We start from the raw sequence: 12,986 nt of genomic DNA on the forward strand, positions 1-12,986 counted from the left end.
TGGCGTAAGCCGCTTGATACGCCTCGAGGGCTTTATCGTGGCGCTTTTTTTCTTCAAGCGCAGCTTTGTCGCCCCCGCCAAGCGCCTTCGCCAGATAATTGCCTCCGATAAAAGCCTTGGCGTTCAACACAGCCCCGCCAACCATAAGAGCGATGCTTGCCATGGTGTTATATATCAGAGTCTTTATTTTTAAATCATTAATTTGAAACGCTGGTGGGAAGGATTTTTTGGTCCTCGAGGTACTGTTTGAGCGCAATGCTACCCGCCACGACGGCGGTGAACTTCACGTAATTCATCGCACTGCTGCTGGGATCAGCAGTAAAATTCTCTTTCAAAACCTTTTTTGCGGCCCAGCCGATGCCAGCGGCTAAGCCAGTGATAGTAGCGGCGTCCGTGATGGTCTTAACAAGCTTGTTGTCTGACATAGTCGCGTTTGCTATTATGGAAAAAACAAAAGTTCAAAACAAAATTCTGATCTGTCTTGCGAGTTCAATGGAGCAGGGGAGGTTCCAAAGGGCATGATGTCACGCTTGGCTGATGGAATTCTGAGACCTTGGGCTCGGCGTGGGTATCTCGCCATCGTCTTTTTCTTCCTCTAAGTCTATTCTTCTTATTTCTTCTTCTTCTATTCTTCGTATTTCTTCTTCTAGTATTCTTCTTTCTTCTCCGGCCTTATCAATAAATGCTGCACTCAAAAGATCGCGGACTGTATGAAAAACCTTTACGTTGAAGTCCCCCCATACCAACGAGATACCAAAAATTGCGGCTGAAGAGATGAGAATCTGGGGAACGTTAGCTTTAAGCATATTGAAATATATTCCACTGGAAAAGTTTAAATCATTTTTTAAAAACCTTTTGGCTGTGTCGCGCGAACGGCATCTGGCTCAACACGCGCGGCCTGAGGTGCGGGCTCAGGCGTTTTTTGGACGAATGCGGCCTTGAGCTCTTTACGTTTGTAATAAATCCCGACCAGTGAAACGACTATGCTGGCAACAGCAAGCCATTGGGTGGTGCTGAGGCTGCTCTTTGGGCTTTCGCCTTCTGTAGTCGGGGCTGGCTCAGGGCGGGGAGGGGGGGGGGGGCGATGTGGGGGCTTTCGCCTTGTTGTTTGCGATATAAACCTCAGCTGCTTTTTTCTGTTGTTCTCGGGCCAGCCGCGTTCTTTCGGCAACCATTTTTCCAGCAGCCACACGCTTGGGATTTTTTACGCGCTGTGTTGTCGTTGTTTCAGTTGGAGTTGTCGCTTGCTGTGGGATATCGACGGCAGGTGATGTCTGGGTATCGCCCTACGATGCGCTCTCGGATTGTTCGGTAGACATGCTGAGCAAATATAATAATGCTTACAAATTCACTCAGGATTTGTCTGCAATCGCTCAGCGGTTGTTGAGGATTGCTCTTCCAATTTTACTTCGGCCTTTCTCTCCAAATGTGAGTTAAAATCAATATGTTTTGCGGTGATCAGCGCTGCGTTGGCCGCAGCAAGAAACTGGCCGCACTTCAAAGCAAGGTTACCGGCCAGATTGGAGAGCTCTGTGTTTAAGATGTAGTCGTTCCTGAGGTCTTTTTGATAAGCGTCGATGTCTTTGATTTTAAGTTTCATTCCGACCGCTTTGGTTGCAAGAAAAATAAAGCTGTCGATCAGGCTTTCTGTTGTCTTTGAGCCCACGTATGTCTCGTAGCGTTTGCTGTATTTCTCGACATCTTTGTCGCTCAGGCGCTTCACCCGCTCGTGGGTTAACTGCACTCCGATGACCTCTTTGGCTTTGCCTGTGGATTCCAGCACGGCCAGCTGCTCACGAAGAGCAGGTATGTCAGGTCCGGAGGCGGTTGGCACAATACCACCAGCCGGCCCACTCGACAGCTCGGCTTCCAATAGTTTTAAAACATCTTCTGTCACGACGTTCTCTTCTCCAGCCATTGCGCAACAATATATACAGCTTTCATTTTTTATTCAAAATGTCTTAACCCGTAGGAGTGGCGAAGCGAGAACACAAGATAAGAGAACTTTTGCTCTTTCAGCTTTGAAATCAGCCCTTTGTACTCATCTTGAGAGAGTTCGCCGGCGTAATCATCGAAGATGGCTTTCGTGGTCTTGGCCGAGGGGGTGTAAAAGAGAACGATCGCCACCACGTTCTCCCGGAAGGAAGCTGTTATGCCGGTCATCTTCTGAGTCAGCACCCAAACGCTGATTCCCATATGTCGAGCAGAAAAGGCGAGATTCACCAGCTCGCCTGTGCGCCCTTTCACATCTTTGGAGGCTGCGCAGTCATCGAGGATTATGAGCGTGTTGGTTCCCACGAAAAGCCATCTCACGAGCTTCAACCACATTTCCACCTCGTGCTGCTCGCATATTATCACATTCATTCTTGGATCATTTTCACTAATTCGGTAGTAGGTCTTGTTGTGCGCGAATGTCGGGCAGATGAGCACGATGTAGTCGAACTTGAAGCGGAAAGTGCCGTAGATCTGGTCCACCGCAAACCTTGATTCGCCTGAATTCGTCGGCCCCACAATGAGAGCGTTGAAGGGTATCTTGCTTGGGTCCATGTTCATATTAATACTCCAAAGATTCAAGCTGTCTGTCCATAATGTTGAACTGGTAGTCGGAGATGACGAATACATGGCATTTCACGTTGCCTGAGCCTTCGGCTTTCCGCTCGATTTCCAGCTGGATACCGTCTGTACTGTTCAGAATGCGCGTGCCGCTGCCGTGCATCGACTGATCCGCCATGGAGCGCATATCAATCACAAGCCCGAACTTATCATCGGTGTAAAATTTTGTCATATTCATGTGCTCAGTTTTATTTTTTTCTTTCACAAATAAGCTGCGGGCCTCTTCCCACATGTCCTTATCTTCGATGCCGTTGTTGTAAAGCATGTTGGGCGCGCCGTTGACTGTGACGCTGACTTTCGTCAGATCCGGGAAGATAAATTTTTCTGAATCTCTGGCGCCCCAAACATACGGCTCAATGAACAGTAGTAGGATTGTTTTTAGTGACCTTCTCTGGGCGTTGACTTTGACGTTGATCTTCGTGTCAGTGTCTTTTTTGAAAGACACTTCTTTGTCATGCAACACGTGGTCATAAGCGAACTCTTTGCCGCTGGAGTAAACGCTGCGCGTCTCGTATGCCAGAGTCTTGCTGCGGATCATTTCGTACTCGAGCTAGATGTTGGTCAGCTTGTATTTCAGATTGGTTGTATCGGAGCCTCTGACAACATGTTTAGCATGTGCAAGTTTTACATCGAACGTGAGGTCGTTGTAAAGGGCCTGGGGGTAGAAAACGCCGTGATTAGCTATGATCTGATAGTCTAGCCTGATCCGGTACTTGCTTCCGTAGACCTCTTTCAGCTTTTCTTCAGCGTCGACGTCTGAGGTTTTCTTGTCTCCCGCGTCTGAGCGGATCTTGCATAGATCCTCGCTCATACCCAATCGTGTCTTGCAGGATTTCGCCTGAAAACTTTACGAGCAGCCTGTCAACGAGCGCCCGCGTGACGTTCTGGACAAGGTAATTGTTGGCGTGCCCTCCAGAAAGGTCGATGTCAAAGACAAGCGCTAGCGAGCCCGGCACCAGAACCTCGTTCTCGTTCAGCTTGGGCACGGTAACATACAGCTTATCGCCGGGGTTGGCTTCAGTGCGGGAAAAGGTGATTCGATTGACCTCGCGATCGGCCTTCATGGCGTGTAATGTCTTTTCGTTGTAACTTGGGCGAAGGTTCTCTGGCCCTGACATTTCGTATAATACCGCGGCGATTATTTTTCTAATTTAAAAATAACATAATTGGAATATATTGCTATGGCGGAAGGCGGCGGCGAATTTGGTTACGGTCAAAAAAAAGATACTCTCATGGGTCATATAGATGATCGAGACGACGACGAACAAGAGGCTGAAAGAACCCAGCCTTTTCAGCCAGGCGCGGCGTCCACTCCTTACCACGACGGCGGGGAGACGATAGAAATGCAAACGTGGCAACACGAGCATACAGGTCTACCTGAAACTTCTTATGCGGGAACATATAGAAAAGTTACAGACGAAGAGCTTCAAAGAAGGCTGGATGCTTTGAGAGACTGGGACACGGGTCTCTTGAATGATGAAGGCATCAAGAATTTGTCCCCCGGCTTACAACAAAAAGAAATCGAAAGAGTCAAAAATTTTATCAAAGCTCGGTACCCGGAAGCCAAATTTGGTTTGGGGCCAAATGAGCTTAGAATTGAATTCTCCGAAGAAAAAGGTGAAAGGGGTGTGGTGGTCATTGGTCCGAAACTGGGGAAGACAAAAATTGTTTGGAAAATAGCAGCGGTTTCCAGAAAGACTTCTTAAACAAAACCTTCGTCAAAAAAGCTCTGGGAGCTCCTGCTGAAGAAATTGTCAGCAGAAACACTGCTTTTATTCTAAAAAATCAAAAAGAATTTGAGGAATTAAGAAAGAAAAAGGCAGAAGCAGAACAAAGATTGAGTAAACAGAATGAATTGGTTCTGTCTATTAATGAGCGGTTAAATAAAGAAAATTCCAAGATTGCTCAACTCAAAGATCTACCAGAATATGAAGAAGAAATTAAAAGGAAGGAACAACTGACAAAAAATTTACAAAAAACTTTAAAAAGACGCAATAAAAGAAAGAAAAGAACGTCAAAAAAGATTTAAAAAACTGGAAGATCAAGATGAAAATAATGCCCGCCTTGAAGCAAGTATTGCAGAAGAGAAAAAAGACACAAATTCTATTGAAGAAAGGCTCAACAGCACAAAGCCTTTGGATGCTCTAAAAGAGCGGGAAAGCGAGCTGCAGCGCCAAAACGAGGAAGACCAGGCTACCATCCAAGATGAGAACGCCTCCCCCTCCGACATAGAAGCCGCGAGAGAGAGGGTGGAAGAAAGAAACGAGGAGCTCGCGCGTTTGCAAACTCAGATTGCGGAAAGGGAAAGGGCGCGGCCTCTCTCGGAAAGGGTCAAAGACATCTTCAAAAAATATGGAGTGACGGCCACTGCTATTCTTCTCGTCGCGGGGGTCACAATAGGGGCTGTCGTCGGTTCAATCACAAACGCTTTGAAAACCACCGGCAAAGCTTTGGGGAAAGGCCTAAAAGATATTGGCGCGAAACTTGCTTCTCTTCTGCCGGGGCTGATTGGATCGATTGTGAATTTTCTATTCAAAGCTGCGGGCCAAGTCGTCGGGTTTCTGGCCGAGCACACCTGGCTGCTCATTCTTGCCGCGCTGTCCTTTTTGTTCGAAAAATATTTTAAGAAGCAGCGCTAGCTTACCGCCAGGCCATGAACAGCAAAGCCGCTAATCCTACTACACCGACAATTACCGACGTTTTGTTTATTTCATGTTGCGGTGGTTTATCTGGAGCCTTGGGCGCCGTTGGATGTGCTTGATGAATTTCGGTCGAAGCTGATTTTTTTGATTCGGCTGTTGCGGCTTTGTGTATCGGGTTGGAAGGATGGCTGTTGGGAGGGTTAATTTTTGACGGGCCGCCTGCCATCAGTTTGAGCGCAGCTTTTTTTGTCTCCGGGTTTACCTCGTTGTTGACCCCTAGTTTCATCCCGGATACCGCCTGTTTCAGCCTGTTGTTGTAACCGACTGTGCTTTCGGTGTTGATTATCATTTGCGCGGGCATAAGCCAGACCATGGGGGCTACGACAAGATTGAGCCTAACCTTCGCTTGATCCACCGCGAGCTGGTACCTTTGCACGCTCTCGGCCAGGTCGGACTGTCTGATCGCGTCTTCCACGAGAACAAGAAACTCGCTCTGGGCTTCTTTCGCCCGGCCACCAGAACCGAGAATGCTGCTGCGGACGTTGACTTGCGTTCCCAGAATGCAGTAAACAAGGGCTTCGATTGACTGATTTATTCTCGACAAGCCCGCCTGCGTCAAACCGGATGCTGTGTTTGGCGCGAACCAGTCCGATTGGGTATCAGAAGCGACACCCGGCTCGATGTAATAGATCAGGTTTCTTTGAATGGCTTTCCCACCTTCATCGCTGAATTTGTTCCATCCCGGGTAGAGGTAGTCAGTTTTCGACGCGCCGCTCGCATAGACGTAAACGCTTCCCAGACCGTGGTTTGCTCCGTGGGTGAAGCGAAAATCGCTCGAGGGGTCTATGCCGAACTCGCTGCATAGCTTTTGTACGAAGCAACGTCATAATGATTATTGAATTGGTTGAAAGGAGGATCTCCGGGTAAAGCGCTCATGCTCTGAATACCTCCCAGCTGGTACAAAATGCGCCTGACCGTGAAATACACGTGGAAGATATAAAAAGCTCTTATCTGCGGCGGCAGATTTATTCCGTTGTCAAAGATTTCGCGAGAAATTCCACACCCCTGTGTCGCGCAGAAAACGGCGAAGTTGAGCTGTTGCAGCCAATATTTCATGTCAAGCCCTCCTAACCAGTGTTTTGATTCGGCTCCAGAAGTGTGCCTGAGTTTGGTTTTTTGAAATATTTCTCTGAATTTTGTCGTGAAATATTGGTCAGGCGTGACGTAGATTTTGATTTCGGCGTTGAATATTTTCTTCAAGCTTGGCGCTTTTCCGTCGAAAGGTTCCGCGGGGATGGGCAAGGAAACTTTTGAACCAATCGGCGACAATTGGTAGGGAAAACCTCCGCTGTCTCCCAAACCAAGCGCTTGTTTCATTTCCGCGCTCCAATACCGCCTGTCTGAGCCGAAGACGCTTTGTAACGAGTCTTCGCTTTCTTTGAAAAACACCTCTGCGGTTGCGTTATTTTTCTCGTCGATGCTCTCTTGTGAAACGAACCGGCTTTTATCCGCCTTTGGAAAGTGGTTTAAAAAATTTGTCCACCCCTTTTCCTTTGCGATTGCCGCTTTTTTCAAAAACTCAGGATCTTTCCACATATTCGCCATTTTATTTGAACACAATTTTGTTTGTTAAATATAAAATGGTTGTTCTCACTATTGTCACCCAAGAGAACGGAGGGACTATCTATTTTGAAAACGCGATACCGAAAGTACATTTCATGAAACTCATATCTTGTAGTTTATTCAACAGCTGGGACACTTTGAAAAAGGAAGGTTCAGCCACCTTGGGAGATAAAGACGAAGACAAAGCTTTATCAATCACTAAATTACTCCCAGGGCATTATAGTTTAGAAAGAATGGCGAAAGAAATAGACGGGCTGTTCGCAAAATATAACTATAAGTTGGAAACAGCAATAAATCAACCTGTTGGCCAGCTTGTAATCAAAAATTTTGGGTTGAAACCTATAGAACTTGATCGTGATTTAGCCAATTTGCTTGGTATTGGGCGAAAGTTGACGCCTATAACATTCGTAAAAAGGCTTACATCTCCAACTACATATTTTATCCATTGTGATTTGATCGACCCAGAAAAGAATCTGTTCAATAGCAAAAAGTCGGATGTCTTAGCCCTGCTCGATATAAAAGGGAAGCCTTTTGAAAAGGTAAGCTACCAGGGTTCTCCCCAACAGGTTTTGCGTGACTGCTTTACACACAATTTTATAAATAGCATCACTATTAGCGTCAAAGATGAAATTGGCGAACTCTTTGACTTCAAGGGCTTCCCGCTTCTTTTTGAATTAGAGTTAAATTTGCTAAAAAATACAAACGGGCAAGAAAATTCGTTAATTGGAGTGCTGCCGGCTCCAGTGTTCTCTCGGCAGCGTTTTCCAGAGCTAGTTTTGGCGCCGCTCTGTCTGTGGTTGGCCTGCCGGCAACAGTTCCTTTAGGCGGCGTTGGGGGGTGTTTCGCTCTCGTTTCCTCGGGGCTAATAATCGCCAGCAAAAAACTTGATTCGAAAATAAAAAAAACATCAAGAAATTACCACGCTCGCCGTTGCCAAGCGGGATACAATCAACAGATTGCTCTCCAAAGCTTCGAATAACAACGAAGTGTCTTCCCACGAGTTTGACACCATCCTTTCCGAGTTTCAACAGTATAACTCACTGAAGGAACAAGTCCGAGCAAAGATGCTTCGCCAACCATCAAAGAGAAAGCTTGCCGATGTTGATGTTCGGAAACTGGAGAAAGACATCCGCGGCAGACTTGAAGCTGAACTGATAAAAAAAAAATAACAGGCCCCCCCACTTTGAACTGATTTTTAGAAACAGACGGTTTTATTTTCATATTATAAAAACATGCTCGTCTTCTTCCACTTGATTGCGTTTCTCGCCCACGAATATTTCACACCTCAGTGGCAAAAAGATGCTCGCGATATTACGCGCGAGGTCGTTTAGGATATGTTTGAAGCGAATTCCTTTTGATGCCCGCCTTTTTTCGCTAACGCTCACCGCCAAAAAGGAACCACTCATGCCAATCATAACCATCCCAGGAACATATTTTTAAAAAATTATTGTACTCAATTTTGTTTTCTATGAGAGGTATTGACTCCATCGGCGGGCTTAGCGACACTTTATGAAGAGTTCCACTTTCGTAACAGGGAAAACAAAATCCCTCGAAACGGCAGTTCGCATATTCAAGGCAAATTATCGTTGGTACAATCCGCTGCATGAATTGACAGAAAGGCAGTTTTGAAATATGCTCGTGCACCTTGTCCCAGTCCAAAGCCTCTCGCTGCCTACGTTTTGTGGCGATATACGCCTCCAGGATTTTCTCACGAAGCTCTGGAGGGAGGTTTTGAATGGCATCGGTAAGTTGACAGTTGCTTGTTCCACGAACCATGGCCGCCGCTCGAACGATATAACGCTGGTGTCGTTGTGTCTAATTGTGAAACCCATCTCTAGCAGTGTATCAGTAGTATATAGGGAGTTTAACAAATAATGTTTTGTATCAATTAGCCTCTTTTTGCCATTTTAAGCCCTCCCAGCGACCTAACAACCGAGCTTGTGAGGTTGTTAGGGTGGTGGGGGGCTTAAAATGGCAAAAAGAGGCTAATTGATACAACACGTTATTTGCTAAACTCCCTATATACTACTCTGGTTCTGGGCACAGCATGTGAACACAACTGTTTTCAGCTGTTGAAACGACTCCCACCGTTAAATCCGAAGCTGCTAAGCGAGGTTTTAACGGTGGGAGTCGTTTCAACAGCTGAAAACAGTTATGTGTTCACATCTGGCCCAGAACCAGTACTCTCTATGTGTGTCACCGCTACCTACACGCCCTGCGTAAATACTGTAACTCTAAACTCGTACTTAGGTCTTTTCGCGCTGTGCAATTATTGTTGGTTTACATATAATACAGCGGGCTACCCTCGGGGAAATGGGAGGTGGCTGCTCAATAGGGGTTGGTCGCTTAATAGTGGTTGGTGTACCTTGAATATTTTTCCATTATCGGGTTGTAAATTTAGCTAAATTTCTTAGTAAACATGGAGTCAATTCAAGACAATCATGATAGACGGCATTCTCGGAGACCCAGGGGCAGTTACTGGGGGCGGGCAAAAAGTCTAAAAGGGTCTTCGCCCGAACTTTTCTCTCACCCGTTTAGACTTTTGCCCGCTCCCAATAACTGACCCTGGCCTCCGAGGATGATGTCTATAATGATTGTCTTGAATTGACACCATGTTTACTAAGAAATTTAGCTAAATTTACAACCCGATAGTGAAAAAATATTCAAGGTACACCAACCACTATTAAGCGACCAACCCCTATTGAGCAGCCACCTCCCATTTCCCCGAGGGTGGCCCGCTGTATTATATGTAAACCAACAATAATTGCACAGCGCGAAAAGACGTAGGTACGAGTTTAGCGTTACAGTATTTACGCAAGGCGTGTAGGTAGCGGTGGTCTAGTAAAAGAAAACAACACGGGCAATGGTTAACTATTCATTCTTTTCAGTGCTTAATTTAATTTCTTCCTACTCAACAAGATTGTGTGCTTCCTGTGGTTACGGACCCTTACGTATTAGGATAGAAATTGTCCTACCCCTACCCCCTAACATGGGGTGACAGCATTGCGTGACGAACAAACAAGGAACCGCTGCAAGCAAGGATTCAAGCAGCAATAGATCAAACGATGATCAAACGTAATATTTTGGCGTAGTGCAAGCAAGCAACAATCTACAAATCACTTAGCCGTTTTTGACTTAGATGCAGTGGTGATCATATGTGTCGAAAGAGGGTCATAGATTCATGTTATTCGAACATTAAATAAGTTGACAGTTAGCGATGTACATCAGACGTTGTGTAAACAAAAGCAAACTTCTGCTTTATGTGCGACGAATGGTGACAGAAACACGTCAAATCGGCTTTTGGACCCGCCTTTTACAGCAAATAAGGTTAGAACATTTCGAAATTATCAGCTCTGTGTCTGTTTCAACTTAATATAGCTCAAGACATGTGGCGCATACTAAAATATATGTCTAACCCGTAAATTGAAATTTGACGACGGATGGTCAAATATCTGCATTTTTAACGTATTTTGAAAAGCTCTCGCGTCGCTCACAATCATTTGCCCAAAGAAACTTTTACAGGAATCTGTAGACCATCCTTCTGCGATTCAATCACCAGAAGCTTAATCCATTTGAAGGTTTCGCACATGGTGAAAATCAATTATATTTACAAAATACTTTTAAGTGAATCAAATACATGTATTCGAAATTTAATTATTTTGCACCCAGCAAAACCGCAACATTCCCTAAAATCAACCCAGTACACAATTAAACATTGCACAAAAATATTTGAGTGTTTTAAAGACGAAAGAATGATGTGGTTTTGCATGCGAGGCTTTCAAACTTGCTTAATAAAATGGTGCGTCAAATGACGATTTTAACGGAATTTGGTAATTTGCATATTTCTTTGAGATATGAGGATATTTTGTCAAAAAAAAAAAAAAAAAAACTATCCAGTAGTTTTTGTCATGCCCTAGCCTGTCTACCATAGGAATATGAGCGAAATCGAATTTTCGACTCTTGCCGCGAAATTAAGAATTTGTCTAATTTTTGACAGGCAGGCACTCTTAAGAACTCTTGGCGATAAATCACGAAACATTTTGGCAGCAAAAACAGCTTTAAATTTTAGCGGGCCGTACAGTAGACCACGGCCCGCTAAATTGACCAATCACAGCGCGCGTACTAACTGAGAGATATAATAAGTTCATTTATCATGAGTGAAATTTCGTCGTTTGCGTTGCTGATTGGACGAACGATATTTTTTCACTGGGAAATTTTGTCGTTCGTGTTCCTGATTGGCTGCATTAATCTTTAGAATCAGTTTTAAGCAAAACAAAGGTTAATTGCAGTCGAATTTACCTCTCTGATCGTTGCTGTATTTAAGAGAATTTCTGTGGAATACACTTAACGGATTTCCTTGCTTTCTGCCACTCAATTTACGGTAGAAAATTCTGATTTCGACTGAGTCGTAACGACTGTTAGAAATTGTTTTTTGCAGTACAACTTCAAACTTTGCACGAAACTTCACGCCGGAAAAACAATTTTGGAGAACTTAACTGGTGAACTAGATGCAAATAACGTAAAGTAGTTCGAAATTAATCTGTTCTTTAATACATCTTTCTTTGTCTACTAACTGAGGTACTCGCTCGTTCGCTCGTTTGATTTTTTACGATGGTTTGTAGACGGTATGTACGCCAATTTAATGACAAAGTTTCGTAAACAAACCCAGTTGTAAGCCAATTTACCGCAGGAAAAATACATGTTATTTTCCGGCTTAGGGTCGGTCCGTATAGTCAAAAACTGTGACCTCGGGCTTGAAAATGCTGTCCGAGGCCTGGGGCCTCGGGCAGCATTTTCAAGACCTCGCGTCCGCTTAACCGCTTAATAAAGGTTTCCCTGTATAGCTGTGCCGAAGCTTGTAAGTTCCACTAATGCATTAGCCTTAGAAGGGAAGTATAACTGATTTGCATGTAAAATATATGATGAGCTTAAATATTTAGTTTAACTCTAAAAATAAGTATGACAGTGCGAATCATAATAAGGCTAAGATAAAATTGAACTTTAACTCGTTGTTTTCAGCACAATTGTTGTGTGTTGTTTGTGTTTGAGTTTGTGTGTGAGCCTGAATAAATGAAGTAAAGATTGCAACATTGTAATCCCCCTTGGTAAGCCTAGGTGCTCTTGAGAAAGTAATGACAAATATTGTTAAATAAAAAGTAAATAAAAATAGGAAAAAAAAAAAAACACGACAAAATGGTTAATTAATGGTTAACCATCCTTTTATGTTTCTTCTTTAAGTGGATGGTTGTAAAAATTACTCAGTCTTAAGTGAAGCAGACCGCGCCCAAGGAAACACGTCGTCGCCCCATCAGAAATGCCATAGGGACCTGGTAACTGGTTGGTACCGTTTCGAAGGAGCTGCTGGGGATCGGATGCCGGACAAATGTGTTCTCATGGAACACTGCGGTACTAAACATTCAGGTTGGCTTAATAGTGAACACCCGACTGTCACCGAAGGTGTGGTTACACGTAAAGTCTGTTATAGCGGGATACATAACTGCTGTTGGCGGAGTAACATGGTTAAAGTGAAGAACTGTAGTGGTTATTACGTGTATGAGTTACAGAGGATGCCTTATTGCAGTTTTCGTTATTGCGGCAATGCTGGTGCTTGTAAGTTGTATTCATTTAATAAGAGGCGAAATGTAAACTTTAAAAATATCTTGCAAAACTTCAAAAGGTTTTAAAAAGCATGTTTTTTTAAAAGCTCATTTGGAAAACAAAATCCACATCAAACAAAAAATATAGAGTTTTAACTAAAATAATAATATACATGAAAAAATTACTCGATTCGGATTGGCTGAGAGCAGTGCAGTTCAAGTGTAACACCGGTGCAAAAAGTGTAACATCAGTGCAAAATGTGTAACACCAGTGCAAATTACACATCGTAATTCTAGGTTATGATTGGCTGAAAGAAAATAGGAAATTTTCTAAGCCAATGATATCACATAAAATGATGACGAAAATTTAGTACAGAAACTTTGAAAAAAGTTTTCTCGAATGAGAACAAATGGCTTCAAGAAAGATCTTCCGGCAATTCCTCCACGCAATTTTTCATGTTTATGTTAATAATAAGTAATCATACGGTTTTTCTCGTTCAATTTGAAATTA

At 44.0% G+C, this 12,986-nt stretch overlaps 1 protein-coding gene across 1 annotated transcript in view; it reads left to right on the top strand.

Moving 5' to 3' along the window:
* The window catches only part of LOC145467415 (oncoprotein-induced transcript 3 protein-like), a 52,194-nt gene extending 39,282 nt beyond the window's left edge, over positions 1–12,912 (top strand). Inside the window, exon 4 of the mRNA XM_081450972.1 lies at positions 12,117–12,912. Within this exon, the coding sequence (XP_081307098.1) occupies positions 12,117–12,562 (446 nt within the window). The 3' untranslated portion in view covers positions 12,563–12,912. The remainder of the gene's footprint in view (positions 1–12,116) is intronic.
* Positions 12,913–12,986: the final 74 nt, after the last annotated feature.

The sequence above is a fragment of the Orbicella franksi genome, chromosome 14 (assembly GCF_964199315.1).
Source record: "Orbicella franksi chromosome 14, jaOrbFran1.1, whole genome shotgun sequence".
Classification (NCBI taxonomy): Eukaryota; Metazoa; Cnidaria; class Anthozoa; order Scleractinia; family Merulinidae; genus Orbicella; species Orbicella franksi.